The 22,913-nt window shown below is 43.9% G+C and overlaps 1 protein-coding gene across 4 annotated transcripts; it reads left to right on the top strand.

The window, feature by feature from the left end:
• The first annotated feature begins 4,207 nt into the window (after positions 1 to 4,207).
• steap4 (STEAP family member 4) lies at positions 4,208 to 20,501 on the top strand. Of its 4 annotated transcripts, none has more exons than XM_080210364.1 (5): positions 4,208 to 4,330; positions 10,749 to 11,185; positions 13,304 to 13,831; positions 15,284 to 15,448; positions 17,340 to 20,501. In XM_080210364.1, the coding sequence occupies exons 2-5, from the start codon at positions 10,754 to 10,756 to the stop codon at positions 17,598 to 17,600; spliced, it is 1,386 nt and encodes a 461-aa protein (XP_080066490.1). In that variant the 5' UTR covers positions 4,208 to 4,330; positions 10,749 to 10,753; the 3' UTR covers positions 17,601 to 20,501. The 4 variants fall into 4 exon arrangements, with proteins under 4 accessions (XP_080066490.1, XP_080066505.1, XP_080066514.1 ...); XM_080210379.1 differs by lacking the exon at positions 4,208 to 4,330 and adding an exon at positions 5,573 to 5,734; XM_080210388.1 differs by lacking the exon at positions 4,208 to 4,330 and adding an exon at positions 5,573 to 5,753.
• The last annotated feature ends 2,412 nt before the right edge of the window (positions 20,502 to 22,913 follow it).

Below are 22,913 nucleotides of genomic sequence, written 5' to 3'. Positions count from 1 at the left end.
CACCGGCTCTGCAGCTAATGGGCAAGATATTCCGCCATCATTGCGTTCACTAAATCCAGCTCCAAATCTCAATAACAAAATTCCTCTATCACTTAATGCTGAGCTCACCGTGGCACAGCTGAACTCCATTCCACCTAGCTATTCTTGTTAACAATCAGGGCTTGAAAGTTTTGAGAGTCTGGCACTGAAATCCTGATGGGAAACCATTGGAAATGGGAGAAACCATAGTGTGTTGGGTCTCCAAAATTTATGAGTTTCCTTGTTGATTTTTAAAGGCGAAATTTTCATCTTCTCCTTGTAGAGCTAATGATTTTGATAATGAATTTTGTTTGATCACTTGTAATGCCTCGGAATGTTTTATGACATTATAAGAGAGCGACAATGGGGAGGTAATAATAGATATGAAGAAAATGGTGGATGAATTGAACAAATATTTTGCTCCTGTCTTCACCACAGAGGATATAAAATACATTCCAGTATTAGCTGTAAATCAAGAGGTGAAAGGAAGAAGGGAACTTGGTGAAATTATAATCACTAGGGAAGCCTTACTGAACAACCTGATAGAGCTGCAGGCTGACAAGTCTGTGGTTCCCGGTGAACTTCGTCCTAAACTCTTGAAAGGCGTGGTACAGTGACACAGTGGTTAGCACAGCTGTTTCACAGCACCAGGGACCCTGGTTCAATTCCCAGCTTGGGCCACTGTCTGTATGTATTCTGCGCATTCCCCCCATGTCTGCACGGGTTTCCTCCGGGTACTTCAGTTTCCTCCAACAGTCTGAAAGATGGGCTGGTTAGGTGCGTTGGCCATGTTAAATCCTCCTTCAGTTTAATCAAACAGGCGCCAGAGTGCGGTGACCAGGGGATTTTCACAGCAACTATGTTGCAGTGTTAATGTCAGCCTACTTGTGACACTAATGAAAATAAACTAAAACTAAACTGAGGTAGCATTTACATTGGTGTTCATTTTCCAAAATTCAGTAGATTCTGGAAAGGTTCCAATAGACTAGAAAGGAGCAAGTATAATCCCTCTATTCAGGAAGGGAGTGAGGCAGAAAACAGGAAAACATAGGCCTGTTAGTCTGACATCTGTCATGGGGAAGTTTATAGCTGGGCACTTGAAGAGGTTATTAAGGTGGTTATCGCTGTGCCCTCGGAAAAACTCAAAGTAATGGGGAAGAGGTTTTGAGAAATGGAGCTCCTTGATGGAGTAACATGCACTGTGGATAAAGGGAAGCCTGTAGAAATATTGTACTCAGATTTTCAAAAGGCATTCAATAAGGTGCCACACCAAGGGTTATTGCAGAAAATAACGGCTCATGATGTAGGAGATAACATATTAGCATGGATAGAGGATGAGTGGAGTCCCACAGGGATCTGTGCTAGAGCCTCAACATTTACAATTTATACCAATAACTTAGATGAGGGGAACAAAGTGGTTGAATTTGCAGATGAAGGCAAGGGCTCCAACAATGCATTGCAAGCCTGCCTGGGCAGTGCCAGAGAGTGGAGGCTTTGGGGCAGGGGTGTGGAGAGTGCAAAGCCTATAGGGGTGTGGCCTATGGGAGCAGGACATTTAGGGGGTGGAGCTAGGTCGGGCCTGCGCAATCTGGGAGCGGTGGGTCCCACTGCCAATCTGCAGCTCCAACTGGTGGGGTGGGGAAACACAATCAGTCTGGACAGCAGGGGTGTGGCGCGGGCTACATGTTTGAGTGGTGTGGGGCTTGCAATCTGCCACAGGCCTCCATAATTTGTAGAGGTTGGGGTGTTGGTTGAGGCTGGCAGCAGCAGCAAGGGCCTGACAGTTCTCTCTGTCAGGCCTCTGCTGTTGCTATTGCGCATGTGCAGACACAGAGGTCTGCACATACTCAATAGTTCCCTCTGCTGCTGGCTGGCAAATTAAGCCATGCCCACTGCCTGAAGTAGTGAGAAATGGCCTAGTTCATTCTTTCATGCATGATGTGCACAAAATTGGGTGTAAAAGTCTGCCCAAAAATTCATGCCAGCTGGAAACTTAGAAATTTTCTCATTAAATTCCATCTAATGCATTTTGAGCTTTAAATAAAAGCCCCGTTATTTATAGAAAGGAGAATTATCAACTGTGTGCTGTTCCTGACGGTGAAACTGGAAATGTGCCTCACTTCTGCTATCTTGCTATCTCCCATTGTCTACATGATCACAATAAAATTTGAAGCACTGGTGGTGTGCCTGCGAGACACAAATGAACACACAGTGAAGGCAGCTTGTCAACATAGAGACCCACCATCTGCTGACAATGCTGCAGCTACGAGTAGACTAGAAAAGAGCCAGAGAGGGTCTGTATCAGAGCCAAAACTTTCCTGTCCAATTCCATTGCCATTAATAGGTGACTTTTTTTATTCATTCGTGGGACATGGGAATCATTGGCTGTCCAGCATTTATTGCCCATCCTAGTTGCCCTTGAGAAGGTGGTGGTGAGCCACACTATTGAATTGTAACAGTCCACATTCTGTGGGTTGACTCACAATGCCGTTAGGGAGGGAATTTTGGATTGAGAGCACTAAGGTGGCAGCGGTGTATTTTCAAATTTAAATTTCACTTCATGTAAATATTTCACATTGCATTAATTTCACTCTATTAATCTGGCCATTGTTGAGACTAACTTAACCAGAGAGCTAAATTTACTGACCCACCTCATGATTAGTATACATTGATGGTTCCAGAGAAATTAGGGACATTTGCTTGCAGGTAAAATGGGCCAAATGGCCTCCTTTTGCACTGTAACAATTCTGTGGTTCTGTGATTTTTTTTAAATACAAGCAGCATCATTCAGTGCAGTTTTAGTTTGAGACGAACAGGCTAAGAAGAAAGTGCTGGTTGATATAAAAGCACCAAGCACTCGTAAGGGATTGTGTTCATTTGTTTGGATTAGGCTTGTGAGAAAAGCTATACAAAAGTAGAAAGCTTGAAGATCACAGCAGCAGAGCTGTGGGTGTTTTTTTTCTGCTCACAGGCCAAAGTGAAACAGAGGCTTGGTCACACGAGTCACTTCCCCTCTGGTGATGCAATGCTGCCATCTTCTAAACAGTACATTACAAAATCTACTGCAGCCCATGCTATCAACACAATGCTAATCAGTTCTCTGCTGAGTGCAGAGGCAACTGGCAGCAGAAGGAGGATCCAGCTGTGGAGAACCTGCTCGAACCCATATTGAAATCAGGCAGATAGGTAGGGAATGCCAAGTTTGTGTTCTGCCCTACTTCGAATAGAACTAGCAAGTCACAAATTGCAACCCTCGCACCCAAAAATGAGGGCGAACAAATTTTTAGCTCTTTGCCCATACAATATTTAGGACTGCATAGTGGCATCGTGGTTAGCACTGTTACCTCACAGTGCCAGGGTTCAGGTTTGAATCCGTCTGTGTGGAGTTTGCATGTTCACCTGTGCCTGCATGGGTTTCCTCCAGGTGTTCTAGTTTCCTCCCACAGTCCAAAGATGTGGTGGATTAGCCATGCAAAATGTGTATGGCGGGGGGAAGGGAGGATCAGGGTCTTGAATTCAGTGATCATCAAGATCAAAATGAATGGTGGAGCAGGTTCGAAAGGCCAAACGGCCAAGTCCTGCTTATGGTTTCCACGTTTCTATGTTGTGGAGATAGCTTGTGGGATGGGCCTGGATAAGAGGGATGGTGCAGACTCAATGGACCAAATAGCCTCCTTCTGCACAATAGGAATTCTATGGTTCTAATAGTTTGCCAGCTGGTAAAACAATAAATTTGAAATTAAAACTCAGAAGCTTAAAAACAGAAATCAAGATTTGAGAAAGTGTGCAACTGGTTTATTTACTTTTTATATGAGATGATAACACATCATTTCATATGTAACAGTTAAAAAAAGATGATGTTGGAATAAATTACATGTATTGATGTTAGCATGGTTCATGCTGTTCTTCATCTGGTGGTATTGGACAGACTGCTGAATTCTGTTACACATCCAATGTGCATTGGCAGTACATTGCAGTTCTTACTGTGTTTTCTGCAAGTAGGTCAGATTGCTTTAAATGCAATTGCACAATTCTGTGGTGTACATTTCTGGGAAAGAACAGTTAACATCAGATTAACAGCCGTTGGGAATTTCCCCATAATCTTTGAGGAATTTGAGTGTGATTAGCAATGATTCATGCTGACAGATGGGGGGAGAAAGGAAAACATTAGGAAATCCAGAATCATACTGCCAAGTACTTAAGGACAAAAAGAGTTGAAAATCAAACAGATAAGCTTGCACAGAAGACCAAACAAGTTAGCAAATGTGAGCTCCTAGCCATTTGTGTGGCAACAAACAGACTTCATCTTGTGGTGAGTTGGATCATTCCGGTTAGAAAAGGTCTTTCATAAATGTACTTATTTCAACAATTTTGTGTAAAATAGTTGGAAATAACCAGATTTAATGTCACAAGATCATCAAATGAATGAAATGTAAATTGTCAATGTTTCATTGCTTTTCATTTCTATTCCTTTTGATTCCCTATGCTGATTACTTATACAAAGTTATAATTCTAAAGATTTTTAGCAGCCTTTGGATATTCTGTTCAAGCAGATATTCTTCACATGTGAACAGACAGTGGTTTCAATGTTAAATGCCTCCACCCGAGCAGAACAGTAATGCTGCAGAAATGACCAAGCTTACGATCTCGCTGCTTACTTATCCATCAGCTTTGTGATGGCAATCTCTCTGAGAATGTTCCCTGAAGCAGGCCTTATTACTTTCTACTTAAGCAGAACTAAGATTTTGATAGAATCTAAAGGATACTTTTACTGGAAAGTGGTGAAATAGAATACAGTGGTGGTCACGCTCTTTACCACCAGGTGATACCGTTTGAAATAGCGGGCATAATTCTTCCAAGAAGTTTCAACGGGCGTGATCTTACCGGCCACTCACACCACGCTCCCGCTGCAGCAAGGTTGGAGAATTTGGCACCCAGCCAAATCTCTGTTTACCACAGCAGGATGGGAAAATCCCGCCGGTGCGAATGGCAGTAATATCCTGGTGGGTGTGTCACAACGCTAAGAAAGCAGGAGCGATCTGCATCGGTCTTTTTGGCTGGCTCCAACACTCAGTGCACTGAAATAGCCTCCATGTGAAACCCAAAGTGGTCACAGCTATGCACCTTCAGCAGGGGGAACTGCATTTAAACACTCCCACTGCACCCGCAGACAGTCATGCCAGGAGGATGGCAGCGCGAAGACCAATCCCATGTTTCACCGGGGGAGACTTAGGATGCTGCTAGACACCATGGAGAGGTGGGCCATGCTGTACCCCCAAGAGAGCAGACAACCCAGGGGCAGGGACTCCAATGCGGCCTGGGACGTGCTGGCCCTAGCAGTCAGTGCCCATGAGCTGGCACTGAGGGCCGGGGCTCAATGCTGGAAGAAGATGAATGACCATCCATTTCGTCCTGGCATCAGTCCTATCCGTCACACCCGGAATGGGCACCTCGATGCACTTCCTGGCACTCCCCGCCACAGCCCCTGCCTGCCAAGACATAATGCCAACATATGCCACTTGCTCCCCCCTGCCCCAAGTCCATCAGCCATCAGGCTTTCAATCATCCCCGTTTGTCTCCGCAGGAGAAGGGGGCCTATGACAGAAGGAAGCAGGAGGAGACAGGCAGTGGAATTCCCGAGTTGCAACTCCTGACCCCTTCAAGGAATGAACTATGAAGTCCTCAGTGGAGAAACCTAAACCAGATTGCCACTGAGGTCAGCGGGTGCCAGAGAAGTAGGGATCCACAAAACTTTCATCCACATGATAACATAAGAACATAAGAAATAGGAGCAGGAATAGGCCATCTAGCCCTTCGAGCCTGCCCCGCCATTCAATAAGATCATGGCTGATCTGTCGTGGCTCAGTTCCACATTCCTGCCCTCTCCCCATAACCCTTAATCCCCTCTCTTATCAAAAACCCATCAACCCGCGTCTTAAAAATATTTAGCGAGGCAGCCTCCACCACCTCAACGGGCAGAGAATTCCAGAGATTCACCACCCTTTGAGTGAAGAAGTTCCTCCTCAACTCCGTTCTAAACCTTTCTCAATTAAGTTCCAAGCTGCCCAGATGCTTGTCCCTTCCTTGCACTGAACCATGTGTCTTCTCTTGCAGGAGCAACCCCCAATGAGGCCAGGCCTTCAGGAGTTGGCACCTCCCCTGGGAACTCACCAGCGCCTTGGAGCAAAGCTCCGAGAAAAGCGGTGACCAAGTTATCACAGGCATCATCCGCACCACCCACCAGCGCAGAGACGCACATCTTGGTTAGTGGAATTAGCAGACAGGCTTCAGAGTCACTTGCTGGTGAGCACCACACAGCTGCTGATGCACGTCAGGTGAGGCAGGAGCATCAGAGTGATTGGGCAGACGGCGGCCTGCCAAATCCAAGAGAAAAGCTTGCCCCCAGCCAGATGGCAATCCACTGAAAAAGTTCTCACAGAGCTGCTGAAGATGCAGAAGCAGAGACAGGGGAGGCAGAAGGGAGTGTCTGTGACATTCCAGCAACTGTGAGGCTGTTTGGAGAAGTCCCACAGCCTTCAAGTGCAGGAGATGGTGCCAGCATTGCATGGCACCCAAGCCAATACTGCAATGATGGCAACCATGGTGGAAAGCCTGGTGCAGGAAATGGTAGGCCCCTGATGGTAAAGGACGTGAACACCACTAATAATGAAGCCTGGGATGGAACAGGTCCATGATAAACAACACAGCCTGGTGGAAGGACGGAGGGTGAGCTCAACCTCATCTGAAAATCCTCAGGGTCTTTCAGCAGGCAGGGAGAATGCTCGCCAAAAGAGCTCCAGCCCAGTGCCGGGCTCTCAAATGAGGGGGCCCAGAGCAAGACCCTGAGTCCCTGTGCCTATGGGGGCCCCCACTTCACTCTACACTATGGTAGGGGCTGACCTGCCCGCCCTCTTGCATCCTGGAAGTTGGTGCTGAATGGTACTCACCTCATCGCTCACCCTCCCTCACAACTCTTGTGCCTGAAGCACACCTTCCAGGAACCAGTAGTGATTCACACCCATGTGAATGCAGGCAGGCAGCTATCCAGTTAATCTTCTGCAAATTGGCCTTGCGCCCTTCCTGGGCACAAATTGGTTTGCACCATTGGAAAAGGGACCAGGAGAATCTCAAAGTGTTTGACACTAGGCGAGAAACTGATATTTAGGCCCTAATGCTATTCTCAGGATTGGCACGATCTGCAACAGGCACAGTCAGTGTCTTAAAGTTGTTATTTTTAGAGGTATTATCTGCAAGCATTCTGAACATTGTAGTTTGTTTACAGTTCACCTAACTATATTTATTCAGACGTTTCTGCTTTAGAAGTCACTCCATTTTGGCTTAGTCATCTTCAGTGCATTCACAAAGCTCTGTGGGGGAGTGCTCAATGTGGAAGTCACCTTATTGCAAACTCTAACATCTCCACTGTTCCTTTCCCCTGCTCATGCTCACTTCTTATCTGAATTCATCATCCCCAAGAAAGAACTTGCAGTTACATCCTGAGGATATCCCAAAGCAATTTACAACCAATGTTTTGCAGTGTATTGGATGTAGGAAATATTACAACTGCCTTGTGCCCAACAAGGTCCTGATTACAGCTATTAAATGAATGACCAGGAAACTATTTTGGGCGTTGACTGAGTGGCTTTTTCTAATCATAGAATCCCTACAGTGCAGAAGGAGGCCAAAATCTACCCAGGCCTATCCCTGTAATCCCATGTATTTACCCTGCTAATCCCCCGGCACTAAGAGTCAATTTATCATGGCCAATCCACCTAACCTGTATATCTTTTGAGTGTGGGAGGAAACCCATGCAGACATGGGGAGAATGTACAACTCCAAACAGACAGTGCCCCGAGGCAGGAATTGAACCCAGGTCCTTGGCACTGAGAGACAGCAGTGCTAACCACTGTGACACCATGGTGTCATGGGATCATTTACATCCATCAGGAGTTGGTTTAATGCCTCATCCAAAGTCAACACCTCTACATTCCCTCCGTACCCAGATCATTTGGTCAGTTTGCTAGTGAGGAGCTTGTTCCTATGACCTGCCAATTCAAAGGCAAGGAAGTTGCCTCTGAGCCGAGACTGACATCTTTCAAATTATCCACACCACTCAGGGTGTCAGCTTCTGTGCTGATGCTTGGGAAAGTTAGAGTGAGTGTTTGTCCACCCATCTACAGGGTTTTAGTCATCAGAATGACATGGTGAAAGGGAAGGGGAACAAGGGCCAGCACGGCACAGGAAAATTGTCACACCGGCTGAATGCACTATTTCTTCAGAAAGGACAAAAGCTGCAATTAACCAGACAAATACCCTCTTGAGTTTAACATTCATTGCCAAAGTTTCTGGAATTGCCTGCTCTGCTTTGGCCAATGGTTTTCTGGCCCTCTGGGTAAGGGCACGGATGAAGGCTGTCCACTGCAAATTTCCTGCTCCGCTCCCTCACATGCGACTTTTATGAAACATTGTGCCGAACTGTGAAGAAACTTCATACAGTGCACAACGTGAGAAGGAGCAGCACTAACTTCTGAGCAGGATGGAGAGTTGGTCCTGTCCAAGGACATGGTTCACACGTGAAATGAGAAAACAGTAATCAAAGGAATAAAATGTTTTGCAGTTGCTACCAGGTAAAAGCAGGTGGCTGCATATGTCAGTCATGAGGCAGTAAGTGTCTGATTGGAATGAGGAGAGAATTTGTTGCAGTGTTGCACTATGATTGAATGACATGGAATGAGCTATTAAATGCTGGGGATAGGAAGGAAGAGGCACAGTGCTTCAGTGTAATGCAGAGAAATAAAGAAAGCAATAAATCATCTTACATTCTTGCTGTACTTGCAGATTTGAATCCTGGGTTGATTATCTGACACTGATATTGTCTTGATACATCTTTCCAAAGCCTCATAGGGCACTCCCACAACCCTCTGCTCCTCACTCCCCCAATCCTGCCACCATGCCGCCTCATTCACCACTCCCCCAATCCTATCCTGCAACGCCCTGCATTTAACAATCCACCTAACCTACACATCTAGGACACTAAGGGGCAATTTAGCATGGCCAATCCACCTAGCCTGCGCATCTTTGGACTGCGGGAAGCAACTGGAACACCAAGGTGAAGAGAATTTGCAGACGACTTGTCAACTTCCAGTTGCTCAACAAAGACCTCCGTTCTTTTGAAGTCCTGGGCCAATATTCTTCCCTCAATCACACAAGCAAAAATCAATTATCTGGTTATTTAATCACACTGGATCTTACTGTGCACATTGACTGTTCATATCTCTATGTTGCAATAGTGCTAAATTGTGGTTCAAAATGTTTCATTGGGGTCAGGTACTCTGAGGTACCCTGAGGTTGTGAAAGGTGCTATATGAATTGAAACAGTTTGAGGTTGCACTCTAATCTGTGGCTGAGCCTTTCAAGTAATCAGATTGTGAGATCTCCCACCAAAGCTTCTGAAACCTGGAGGCCTTGTAGACCGCAGGTCCCCTGGGTGATGATGTCAGTCATTCCCCCTTTTCACTTCCGCTACCCTACCCCTTCCCTTTCTCTCAGGGCCCAGGTAACTGGCAAAATGCCCTACATCATCACTGGCACCTGTTTGAATTTTAAAATCCAGGCCTCGCCGGTGTAGGCCCGGCCCTAAATCCAAAGTCCAAAATCAGCAGGAAGCAAATGTGAGTGAATTGGTGTCTGGGGACAGCAGAGTGACCAGCTATCCCAGATTTTGTGGGATCATCCCATAATTGAGGCAAATGTGCCCAATCTGGTTTATATGTTGCTGGGATACTGGCTTTCCAACTTCCCACTCCATAGGTTAACCAGAATCTTTTGCCTGTAGATAGGGCCCCCCATGCCAAACTGTTCCATAATTTTTTGATCATTCTGAGCCAGTCACAAGGTGGGAGTAGATGTAGGAAATTGAGAAAATGGTGATTCACTAGGAAGGGATTCAGATGAGTCTTACTCCAAGTGTTCCAGCTGCCTTGCAATCCAAAGATGTGCAGGCTAGATGGATTGGCCATGCTAAATTTCCTCTTAGTGTCCCAAAATGCATAGGTTGAGTGGATTTTTAATTGCTGGGGGGGGGGGGGTTGCAGGGATAGGGCAGCAAGGTGGCAAAGTGGTGAACTTAGCTACGTCACAGTGCCAGGGACCTATATTCAATTCCTGCTCTGGTCACTGTCTCTGTGGAGTTTGCACACTCTCCCCATATCTGCATGGGTTTCCTCCAGGAGTTCTAGTTTCCTCCCACCATCCAAAGATGTGCGGGTGAGGTTGATTGGCTATGGCAATTTGACCCTAGTGTCAGGGGATTAGCAGGATTAATATGTGCAGCTATGGGAATAAGGCATGAATGGAATTGTGGTCATGCAGACTTGATGGGCTGAATGGCCTCCTTCTGCACTATAGGGATTCTATGATTCTATGAGTGGCCCTTTGTAAGATGTTCTTTCTCAGAGTTGATGCAGACCTTATGGGCCGAATGGTCTTCTGCACTGTAGGGTTTCTATAGTTACAAGCATAAGAATTCAAGAGTGGCGTGGGGAGGCCTAAATTTTCCTTGTGAGAACGAGAAGAGCATCAGTGCTCAGCGGTACAGGTTAAGGTTGAGAACTGTGGAAAATCCTCATGATTTCAACTCTCTGCCTGCCTGCATGGTGAAAACTTTAAAGCAAGAATTTAATATATTTTTAGATTATTCAATAAACACTTTCATTTGTTTCTTTTTACAGATAAAATGGCTGCAATTGGTGAAAATGCCCATAAGCGGGACACAATTTGCATTTTTGGTACAGGGGACTTTGGAAGATCCTTGGGCATGAGACTGCTCAAGTCAGGTTACCCAGTGGTATTTGGGAGCCGAGATCCAAAGAACTCAGTCCTGCTGCCAAGTGGAGCGCAAGTGTTTAGCCACGCGGAAGCCCTGAAAACATCCGAGATCATTTTCCTGGCAGTCCATAGAGAGAACTATGATTTTATTCCAGCTCTGTCAGATTTGCTTGATGGAAAAGTGCTGGTGGATGTAAGCAATAACCTCAGAATGAACCAATATCCTGAGTCCAACGCACAGTATTTGTCTCAGCTGGCTCCCAAAGCCAATGTGGTGAAGGGATTCAACACAGTTTCAGCCTGGGCCCTGCAGTCAGGCAGTCTGGATGCCAGCAGTCAGGTAAGATTAGAATTTTTGAATGAGGGGGCAGGAATATATCTTGTGGCTCCTTGAACCTGCCCCATCCTCGAATAAGATCATGGTTCATTTTTGACCTCAGCTCCAATAACCCTTGAGTCCAAAAATATATTTAATTTTGAATACATTCAACAACTGAACACTCACAGTTTTCCGTGGTAGGGCTTTCCAAAGGTTCGCTGCTCTCCAAGTGAAGAAATTACTTCTCATTGCAGTTGTACATGGCCAATCCACTATTCTGAATATACTTTCTAGATCTGGATCTCAAGCTGGGAAGACAGTGTCTCAGCATCTATCCTGTCAAGCCCTCTCAATATGTCGAGTGTTTCTATGAGATCACAAGAAGAGCTTCAGTGCTCAGAGGTACAGGTTCAGGTTGAGGTTAATCTCTCTAAACTCGAAAGAGTATAGTCCCATTCTATTCAATCTCTCTTCACAGATTAACAACATCATCACAGCGATCAATTGAGGCAACCATTTGTAAGGCAACTAAGTAAGGAGCAGAGAAACAGATCACTTAATGAAGATATTCCAAGCAGCAAGTGCGTTGTGGGTTGGTTGTGCAACTGGGACATAGGTGTGGACCCGGCAACTGCTTGTTAGTCCAATGTTGTGGAAATTGTTGAGTTAAAAGAAACCCTGAGAGCTTTTAACAGTTAGTGTGTGCAGACCAGAAAGTGGAGGCAGAAGATTTGATCTCTCCATTTGATCTCTTTAGAGGAAAATATAATTGGATTGATTATAAGCTTGCGGACAACACAAAAGTTGGTGGATTTGCGGATAGCGATGAGGACCATCAGAGGATACAACAGAATATAGATCAATTGGAGACTTGGGCGGAGAGATGGCAGATGAAGTTTAATCTGGATAAATGTGAGGTAATGCATTTTGGAAGGTCTAATACAGATAGGAAATATAAAGTAAATGGCAGAACCCTTAAGACTATTGATATGCAAAGGGATCTGGATGTATAGGTACACAAGTCACTGAAAGTGGCAATGCAGGTGGAGAAGGTAGTCAATGAGGTATATGGCATGCTTGCCTTCATCAGCCAGGGTATTGAGTTTAAAAATTAGCAAGTCATGTTGCAGCGTTATAGAACCTTAGTTAGGCCGCACTTGGAATATAGTGTTCAATTCTGGTCACCACATTACCAGAAGGATGTGGAGGCTTTGGAGAGGGTGCAGAAAAGATTTACTAGGACGTTGCCTGGTATGGAGGGCATTAGCAATGAGGAGAGGTTGGAGAAACTTGGTTTGTTCTCACTGGACAAACGGAGGTTGAAGGGAGACCTGATAGAAGTCTACAAGTTTATGAGGGGCGTGGACAGATTGGATAGTCAGAAGCTTTTTCCCAGGGTGGAAGAGTCAATTACTTGGGGGCATAGGCTTAAGGTGCGAGGACCAATGTTTAAAGGAGATGCATGAGGCAGATTTTTTACAACAGAGAGTAGTGGGTGCTTGGAACTCATTGCTGGAAGAGGTAGTGGAAGTGGATACCGTAGTGAGTTTTAAAGGATGTCTTGACAAGTACATGAATAGGATTGGAATAGAGGGATAGGGTTCCCAGAAGGGTAGGGGGTTTTAGTTAAGTCGGGCACATGGTCGGGGTAGGCTTGGAGAACGAAGGGCCTGATCCTGTGCTGTAATTTTCTTTGTTCTTTATTCTTATTCTAAGTTTTTATCAACAAATTTGTCCATGTTAAACTCAGTTACTTCACCTGAGTCATTAATACAGATTGTACTAGTTGAGGCTCCAGTGTTGATCCCCACAGCACCTCATGAGTAACAGCCGGCCAATCAAAAAATTACCCATTTATCGCTATTCTGTTTTCTGTCCTTCAACAAATCTTTTAACCATGTTAACAAATTACTCCCCGCCTCAAGCACTTATTTTGTGTAACAACCTGCAGTTTCACACCTTATTTAATGCACCTTGGAGAATTTATATATGCAATTAGCTGTGAAGAGAGTGATGTTAGTAATGATCAACTAAAGCTATTGCCCACACTGATTAACTGATTTTTAGCTTGTGCTGAATATACTACATTGCAGCAATAATATTCATGCCAGTAATAAAAATGATCATTCTGTGTTTCAGGTCTTTGTCTGTGGGGATGACAATAAATCTAAACAATTGGTGATGGATGTTGCCAGGAGTATAGGCCTCACTCCATTAGACCAGGGATCCCTTCTAGCAGCAGAAGAACTGGAGAACTACCCACTCCAGCTATTTCCAATGTGGAGACTGCCATTTGCGATTGCGGCTGGTCTAACGGTGTTGTTCTTCATTTACTCTGTGGTGACTGATGTAATCTATCCCTATGTAAAAGACAATAAGGATGTCTCCTATTGGCTTGCAATTTCTGTTCCAAATCGCATATTCCCAAACGTCTCCCTAATCTTACTTAGTTTGGTTTATCTGCCGGGTGTGATTGCTGCATTCATCCAGCTCCACAGAGGGACAAAATACAAGAGATTCCCCAACTGGCTCGACAGGTGGATGTTGTGCCGAAAGCAGCTTGGGCTTGTGGCACTTGGCTATGCCTTCCTTCATGTTCTCTACACATACATCCTACCCACAAGGTACTCAGTTAGATGGCGCTGGATAAACTCGTTGATTCAAGAGGTAATATACCATTTTCCACACGTGTATTGTTATTATAGGTTTTTTAACATAAACAATTAGAGTATTAGGGTCAATTGTTAGCATGATCAAATACACACCAAAAAAGTTACCATTTTTGTATAATGTCTTGGTCAGAATTCATCTAGAATAGTGTCCCATTTTGATCTGCTTACGTGGTTGGTGATACAGAGGCCCTGGAAAGGATTAGAGCAAAGTCACTGGACCGTGCCTACTTTACTAGCCCTCACAGTGGTTTATGAACCTGGGGCCTTCATGCTCTGGAAGAATATAAATCTATTGAAGATTTGATGTCTCTTTAAATTAATGAAAAGGTTAGATTCAGTACTTGTGGGCAAGGTATTTGAGTAGCTAGGTTAGCGTGGCACGACAATATAAATATAACTTCTGTAAGTGTAAAGCTAGTTTAGCTGTCAAGAGATACTTCTTTTCATGGACAAATTAGGGAACAAATTGTTGGCTCATGCAGGGTGTGTGGACTCACCTCAAACATTCAAAACCAGGACAGAAACTTCCCTGAATGTGGTTGACATTGCTGCAGATAGTAGGCGCCAGCAATGTGTTTCCCAATCACAACATTGTCCTCAAACTGATTTGATTCCCTTCAGGGATTGGAGAATTGGAGAAGAATTTTCTAAATTTATCAAAGATTTTTTTTTCCCAACTTATCAATGATTCCTCTTCCCTCTTGTTGTTCTTACCTTCCTCATGGAATTCCATAAATGGCTGATGGGGGAAAGCAGGTGACAAGCAGAAACTGCAGCACAGGTCCATGGTCTGTCCCTTACTTTGTTTTCATTTGTGAAGCTTACAATGGGAATGTTGTTCACATTGGGAGGAAGAATAAAAATGCAGTGCATTACTTAATCAGAAAATGACTGTAGAATTCCAAGTTGCAAAGGGATCTAGACGTTAGTGCATGAGCCACAAGAAGTTAGTATGCAAGCACGAGTAATTAAGAAGGTTAAAGGTGGTGTTGGGGGGGGATGTTTCTCACCACTAAGAGATAAACACAGGGCCTCTCCCACGATTAAGTGGTCCCATCCATTATGTTTCCCACCGCAACTGCCTGCATTAAATCCAGCCCGATGTATTTTTTGTACTTTGCAGTGAGGTCATTGCCACTTAAAATAAGCAATGTGTTAAAAACATCTCAAGATGATGTCCGATCATTCTACATGTTAATTTTATTCCTGTTTAAAGCTAAAAGGTACTGGGACAAGTGGAACATCCAAGAATGAGATCAAAAACATTTTATTGCTTAAAGAGGTCTGGAGCTTAGGAGGGTAAATGATGTTGAGTTGCAGCTCAGTCATGATCCACTAGAATGTAGGCTCAAGGGTCTGAAGGGCTAATTCATGTTCTTAATCCAATGGTTATATTGCACCCAACATTATATACACATCGTTTTGACATTTCTCTTCTTTCTTGCAGTCAAAGGAGAATAAAACTATGCAGATAAGCCAAGTGCTGTCCTGGCGTGTTGACCTGTATTTTGCATTAGGAATGCTGGCGTTTGCCCTTTATGTTTTGCTGGGGATCACTTCTCTTCCATCAGTCAGCAATGCTGTAAACTGGAGAGAGTTCCGATTTGTGCAGGTATGTGAATGTTTGTGTGCGCAATCAACTTCGTAAATTTGCTGACGACACCAAAGTCGGAGGAGTTGTAGACAGTGAGGATGGATGTTACAGTTTGCAGAGGGACATAGGTAAGATGCAGAGCTGGGCTGAGAGGTGGCAAATGGAGTTTAATACGGAAAAGTGTGAGATGATTCACTTTGGTAAGAGTAACAGGAGTACAGAATATAGGGCTAATGGAAGGACTCTTGGTAGTGTTGACGAGCAGAGAGATCTTGGTGTACATGTGCATAGATCCCTGAAAGTTGGCACCCAGGTTGATAAGGTTGTTAAGAAGGTGTACGGTGTGTTAGCTTTTATTGGTAGAGGGATTGAATTTCGGAGCCGTGAGGTCATGTTGCAACTGTACAAAACTCTAGTCCGGCCACACTTGGAGTATTGCGTACAGTTCTGGTCGCCGCATTATAAGAAGGATGTGGGGGCATTGGAAAGGGTGCAGGGGAGGTTTACCAGGATGTTGCTTGGTATGGTGGGAAGGTCTTATGAGGAAAGGCTGACGGACTTGAGGCTGTTTTTGTTAGAAAGAACAAGGTTGAGAGGTGACCTAATTGAGGCATACAAGATGATCAGAGGGTTAGATAGGGTGGATAGTGAGAGCCTTTTTCCTCAGATGGTGATGGCTAACACAAGGGGACATAGCTTTAAATTAAGGGGCGGTAATTATAGGACGGATGTCAGAGGTAGGTGCTTTACTCAGAGGGTAGTAAGGGTGTGGAATGCCCTGCCTGCAGCAGTTGTGGACTTGCCAACTTTAAGGGCGTTCAAATCGTCAGTGGATAGGCATATGGATAACATTGGAATAGTTTAGGTTAGAGGGTCATTAGATTGGTTCCACTGGTCGGCGCAACATTGAGGGCCGAAGGGCCTGTACTGCGCTGCAATGTTCTATGTTCTAACTGCTCAAATTGCCAAATTTGATTTTTAAACATTTGCATTATTATTACAAGTGTCACACTATACAATATTTTTGGGCACAGTATGCCTACCCCTCCTCTGAAGACATACAAATTAACATCTCCAGCAAATTCCATAATAGAATTGGAATGAATATTAACATAGAGTGTTCCTCTTTTGCGAAATCTGGAGTCAAAAAGAGAACTTTGGCTTCATGATGATGTGGCAAGTGGGGCTGCATTTGAGGAAAGAAATGTAAGGTGCCTTATCTAACTCAATGGCCAGGATCATGTTAAGCTGACAATGACCATGCCCATCAGTTGGAGAACCAGTGAGAATGTACGGCAGATTCATTTGGAATGGGTACAGCTTAAAAGTTATGTTAACCTTTTCACTTCATAAAGAAAAATACCACTTATATAAAGAATTACATAATTGAATTTTGTATCAAAATGCACAATTTTATTTATTTTCTGGAGACATATTCATTAATCTTGTTGAGATAACTGAAGTTATATCTGTGACAGAAATTGTCTCAGGTGGAAAATATTGTTAGCAACTGGTAGCATAGTAGTATTGTCACTTGGACAAGTAACCCAGAGACCCAGGGTAGTGACCTGGGGATCCAGGTACAAATCCCACCAAAGTAGATGTTGAAATTTGAATTCAGTAAAAATCTGGAATTAAGTCTAATGATGACTATGAAATAATGTCATAAAAACCCATCCAGTTTGTGAATACCATTCAGAGAGGGTAATCTACTACCTTGAGCTTTATCTGACTCCAGACCCACAGCAATGTGGTTGACTCTTAAATAACCTCTGAAGGGCACTCAGGTTAGGAGCAATTAGGGATGGGCTCATGAATGAATAAAAGAAATCAAGTAAAATGTTGTAAAAGAGTGTATTTTACAATTGTATACAAGAACTGACTAAATGATTTCTCCATTGTCTTACAGTCCAAGCTGGGCTATGTAACACTCCTGTTGTGCACTGCACATGCTGCAGTGTTTGGTTGGGACAGATTTCTGCAATCAAAGCGATACAAATGGGGGCTTCCACCAACATACATGTGGGGCATGATCATTCCCTGCATTGTGCTGGTTCTAAAGCTGATTCTCATAATACCATGTGTAGACAAGATGATCACCAAAATCCGGCTGGGCTGGGAGAGAAAATTGGAAGATAAAGTCTGTGGTAATAAATCATTCTGTATATGAAGAGTATTTGGGGGCAGTTTTCCATTCCTTTGAGCTGAGGAAACATTGATTTTGTGAACACAGAGAAGGGAACAATGGGCAGCAATCCAAGATGCCACGTTTCTGATTCCTTGCTCATGGCTTTCTATGTTTTTCCTTGAGGTGCACTGGGACCAAGTCAATGCATTCAAGCAACATTTAAATGGTGGGCTGGAGTAAAAGAGCATGTTAAGTATATTTACCTGTCTTTACACTCATCCGAAGGTCTTCCCAGAGATGTGCGGAATTTGTCCCTTTTGTTTTTATTTTTAACAGTGTTTTTTCCTGCACAGTGCTTCTTTTCAAGTAGTCTATGATTCTGGGATCTGGGATCAAATATACTACAAACTGATATGAACACATGAACATATATATAAAACAAACACATTTGGAGGAGGTATAGATTCTCCCCAATGAACCTGCTCAGTCAATTGATAAGATTATGGCTGATCTGATTATGGCTTTAATTCTATTTTCCTATTTCTCCACTACGCCCTTTGACTCTCTTGTCAATCAAGAACCCATCTAACTCAATTCTAAAAGTGCTCAATGAACCTGCTCTCTGCAGAAGAGAATTCTACACACTAACGACCCAGATAGAAAAAAACTCTCATCTCTCTTAAATAGAAGATTACATGGACGAAACTCAATCACCTTGCTCACCACAGAATTGGCGCAGACGAGGGTCCAAGAACGGAAATCTCCAATGACCTTGGGCGAGAACTTCAGGTCATGCCCGAGCGAGGCCATAAAATCCTTCCCTCTACTTTTAAACTGCATCCTCTCATTCTAATCTCTCTTATAAGGAGAAACATTATCTCAGCATCTATCTATTTAAAATCCTCAAGATCTTACGATAAGATTGTCTCTCACTCCGATGGATACAAGCTTGGCCTGTCCAACAGTTCCTCACACGGGGCCCCTCTGCCATTCTGCATGGGGATCGGTCAGGCCTGGAGGGAGGCAGTGATGGGGGCAGCTTGGAGATCGGAAGGTCCAGAATGGATAGATGGGAATTTGGGAGGGCTTTGGGGCTGGCCCTGGAATGGACAGGAGGCTGCAATTAGCCCATGGTGGGGTTGGGGCTGGCAGCGCTGCGGGAGTCCCAGGCTGTCCAGCAAACAGCAAGCTGATAGTCTGGGGCCACTACGCATGCACAGAGAGCCGGAACTGTCAAACTCTGGCATGAATAGACCCCGCCTCCTGAGCTTTTTATGACATTCCCGATTGACCTCTGCAGTGCACAGAATGTGGGAGATTCTTGTCTGAAGTTGCACTGAAAAAGAAAGCGTGCTTTACACCAGTTTTCCTGCGAATTCGGCACTTATAATTTTTTAGGGAGAATCGCAGCCCCAATCTTTAAAAAAACAAGTTGCTGGCGAAGCCCAACTCGTCAGCGTGATGTTGTGCAATCTGATCCTTGTCATTTTTTTCAATGTTATGACAGAGAAAGCCACCTTTGGGACCAGCAGCTTTAATGCCCATTTCCCCAATGCTGTGACACTCTGCAAAAACAAAGGGAAAACTCCTGCCCAGAGATTTTCACACTGCATGTATTTAGGAGCAATTCAAGCAGATACCCTCAGTTTTCTAGCAGGTAATTTCAATTGAGGTGAACACAAAAATTTCCAACATGCATTTCACATGGTAGCATATTGTACTTAAGCCTTTTTCAATTTTTACATATATGCTAATAGAATGGCAATGATAATGAAAACAATGCTGTCTTTTTAAGGGCCTGAGTGAAAGAATTTACAATGTGACGTCCTGACAGCAAATATTTAAATAGCATTGTCTTCTTCAGTAATCTGTACATATGTAATACTATGCAACTATAAACAAAGCTTTTGTATCTGTACACGCATTATAGGAACAGAAAGGCACAAGGAACATTCATAAATCTTTGGCAGTAGCAGGATACGTTAATAAAGATGTTTTTAAAAGATGCAGGATCCTGGGCTTTGCAAATAGAGGGACAGGGTGCAAAAACAAAGTTAAGGTAAACCTTTATAATTAACTTAACTGAAAAAATGTCCCATCTAAACACCACACTTAAGGAAGGATATCAAGGCTTGAAGAAGATGCAGAGGTCTTTTAGAATGAGAAGGGGCAAGAGACTTCAGCTATGTAGAGAAGAAGACAAGATTTTCTTAGAGCAGAGAAGGTCAAGGGGAAGTTTAATAGACTGGTTCAAAATTATGGCTGGAATGTTACGGCCATTCACTTCAGAGGGATTTTTCCATCCCGATGGACACCAAATTCTGACTTCGCTGCAATAGGAGCATGGTATGAATGACTGGTAAGATCTCGCCCTATGAGTAGGTGGGGCAAAACTCTTTGCTGGCAAGATCGTAAGTAAAGAACACAGATTTAAGATAACCAGTAAAATAAAGGGGAGAGTGGAGTAATGAGAATTTCATTTTTAACCCCACATGTTGCTGTGATCTGGACAGGCCAGAAGAGTAGTGGGTGCTGATTCAGTCATAAGATTCAAAAATGGAATTGGAGATAAATATGGAAAGGAAAAAGTTTCAGCCCAAAGAAAGAGTGGGAAGTAGGAGTAATTGGATATCTCTTTCCTGGAGCCAACACAGGAGACAATAGAGTGAATGGCATCCTATTATGCTCCATGATTACTGATTTGATGATTATGTAGAATGATAAAAGCATAACATTTAGGATGTTTACTGACAGTTAGTTTAAATGAATCTTTACATTTTCTAGATTTTCCATTCTGTCAGCAGCAAAATATTATGTTATGTCTTTTGCAAATGAAATGCCTCATTGGATATAAATATGTGCTGCAGAATAATGTATGGCCACAAGTTTGTAACATTACTATTGTCATGCATTTAAAAGTCTCAATAAAACATTCAAATGAAATGTTTGTCAGTGTTTACACGCAACCAAATTTATTTACATGTAGATGAAATGAAACAACAGCAATCATTCAGTGTACTGCACTCACCAAAAGGTGTCCTGCAGCACTTTATCCCATGAAGGGAAACAGTGGACGCAGATCACCTACCCATTTCAGAAAGTGAGCAGACAATTTTCATAATTCGGGGCCATTAACTCAGGCCACTGGCATTTTGCTGACTGTAGGTTCTGTCGCCGTTGTGTGGGGAGATTGCAGTTTCATGGAGCAGCCACCCTACCAGGGGCTTGAGGGGACCATTAGCACTAGGTGCCTCACAGGAGGGTCATGCAGGAAAGTTAATCTGCATTCTCCAGTGATTCCCCCTGCAGGCTTTTTCCATCCGGTTCATATGGTCTTCAGCCACGGATATCTTTATTTTTTTTATTTCACTTACACTTCCAAGGCTTGAGGCCTTCTATTTGCTTCAGCAGCAACTGCCTCTCTCTGTGGTACTGCTGAAGTTTCAAAGCTCTAATTGGAAGCCTGCCTTGAATCCTTAATTAGAGAATAGGCTAAGATGTGTCAATTAGGAAGACTTATCTGGGAAGTTGTCAAACAGTACATTGCTGCAGAGCTTCTTCAGGATAGTGCCCTAGGCCCAATCATCTTCAGTTATTTTAGCAATAACTGTCCCTCCATCATCAGGTCAGAAGGGGGAATGTTTGCTGATGACTGCACCATTTGCGACTTCACAGATGCTGATCAAAAGCAGTTCATGTCTATATTCAAAAATAACTGGACGACATCAGGCTTGGGCTGATAAGTGGCCATAACATCTTGCTATACAAGTGATGAACAATGACCATCTCCAACAAGGGAGAATCTAACCCAACTCCTCCTTCAATAGTTCTACCATGAATCCCCTACAATCAGTATCCAGAGAATAACCATTGACCAGAAGCCAATTGGACCAGACATATAAATACTATAGCCACAGGAGCAGATCAGAAGCTGAGAATTCTGCATGATTAATGCACCTCTTATCTCCCCAAATTCTGTCCACTATCAACAAGGCGTAAGTCAGGTGGTGTCACCACTCATCTGGATAAGTCTAGTCCTAATATCATTCAAGATAATCAACATTTAGGACAGTTTGTATGCCAGCTCACTGGTGGCAATGAAAGTTCTGCTACAGCAGAACTCTTTACCTACAACAAATGAACCGTAGTAGTTGAAGAAGGTGGCTGACCACCACTTTTTCATGGCCAATTAGGGACGTGCAATAAATGCTGACTCAGCCAGCAATGCCTCCATCCCACGAATGAATACATTTTAAATGTATTCATTCATGGGATGAATACATTTTACTACTAGCCCCCCACCCCCCCTGGAGAGTGGTTCCATGGAGCACAAATCTACTGTCCTCTCTTCAGGATGATAGCATTCATCTTCCCACCACTGCTAGCAAGATAGCTTACATTTACCAACATGATGTTCTGTGCACTGTCACACATCTTTTGCTCTGCTGGTGTACACTCACATTTATATATCTGGGGCCCGCCAATCCATGCATGTGCAGTCATTGGCTCCCTGCAATGTTGGGAATACTGCAGCTTTAAAAAACCCATCTGCCCATTCTCTCTGCTTCTCTTTGATTAAAAAAAGACAAGCCCCCTCTCCTGGAGTAGTGACCCTGTGACAGCTCCCTGATTATAGTGTTGGAGGGCAAACTGGGAAATGTTAACCACGCTGCCTGCTCCTGTCTGAAAGAAGGCCCTATTGAAGGAGGTGACACAATTCAATGGCCACTTCCTTGCTGAAGTGGAAGCCCTTTCCCAAGGCTCCTGGCTGAGGTGGGTGTATGGGAAATACTCCTGAATACCATTGGTGGATAGCAGGTATTATGGAGAAACTCTATCCTCTGCACACAGCTTCCTCTGTCTACCACTTGTGCTCCCAGGCCCCAATTATATCACGACCCAAGATAAACTTCAACTATAGTTCCCATAAATCTTTCTGTTGACAAGGCATTAAAAACCCATGGTTTCCCTGTCAGTTGTATCAACAACCCTTTCAAATTACAATAAGTCACTCAAAAGCTCCTCCAAAAGAGCACCACAGTTCTTCCAGTACCATTTCAAGAACAAAAATGAGTCAAATCACCTTAGCTACAAGTTGGATGGCTGGTCCTTTAAATAGCTCCAGCGGATAGGGGGGGTTGGGAGGGGGGTGTGGTCCTTCATGTATTCAGTGCATGTGCAGCTATCATTGATTATGAGACAGCATTGACTGGACCTGTGCTGTGCAGAACGGCTGAATGTGCTTCACATACTATTTAACACCATTAATCACCCAATCTGCATGTTTTCTGGCAGGGGAGAGTTTATGATCAGTCAGGGAATGAGGTTAGCCGATTACACTTAGGATGTGCTGAT

Source organism: Carcharhinus amblyrhynchos, chromosome 2 (genome assembly GCF_965287045.1).
Source record: "Carcharhinus amblyrhynchos chromosome 2, sCarAmb.v2.hapA, whole genome shotgun sequence".
Lineage (NCBI taxonomy): Eukaryota > Metazoa > Chordata > Chondrichthyes > Carcharhiniformes > Carcharhinidae > Carcharhinus > Carcharhinus amblyrhynchos.
The sequence above is the reverse complement of the archived record's forward strand: the minus strand, read 5'-3'. Positions and strand labels throughout refer to the sequence as shown.

What these genes read in the sequence shown, in the direction of transcription:
- steap4 (XM_080210364.1), top strand. Translation starts at nt 10,754, where the DNA reads ATGGCTGCAATTGGTGAAAATGCCCATAAGCGGGACACAATTTGCATT. An exon ending in GTCTGGATGCCAGCAGTCAG is followed by an intron (nt 11,186 to 13,303) that starts GTAAGATTAGAA and finishes TCTGTGTTTCAG; the next exon opens with GTCTTTGTCTGTGGGGATGA. An exon ending in GAGAGTTCCGATTTGTGCAG is followed by an intron (nt 15,449 to 17,339) that starts GTATGTGAATGT and finishes ATTGTCTTACAG; the next exon opens with TCCAAGCTGGGCTATGTAAC.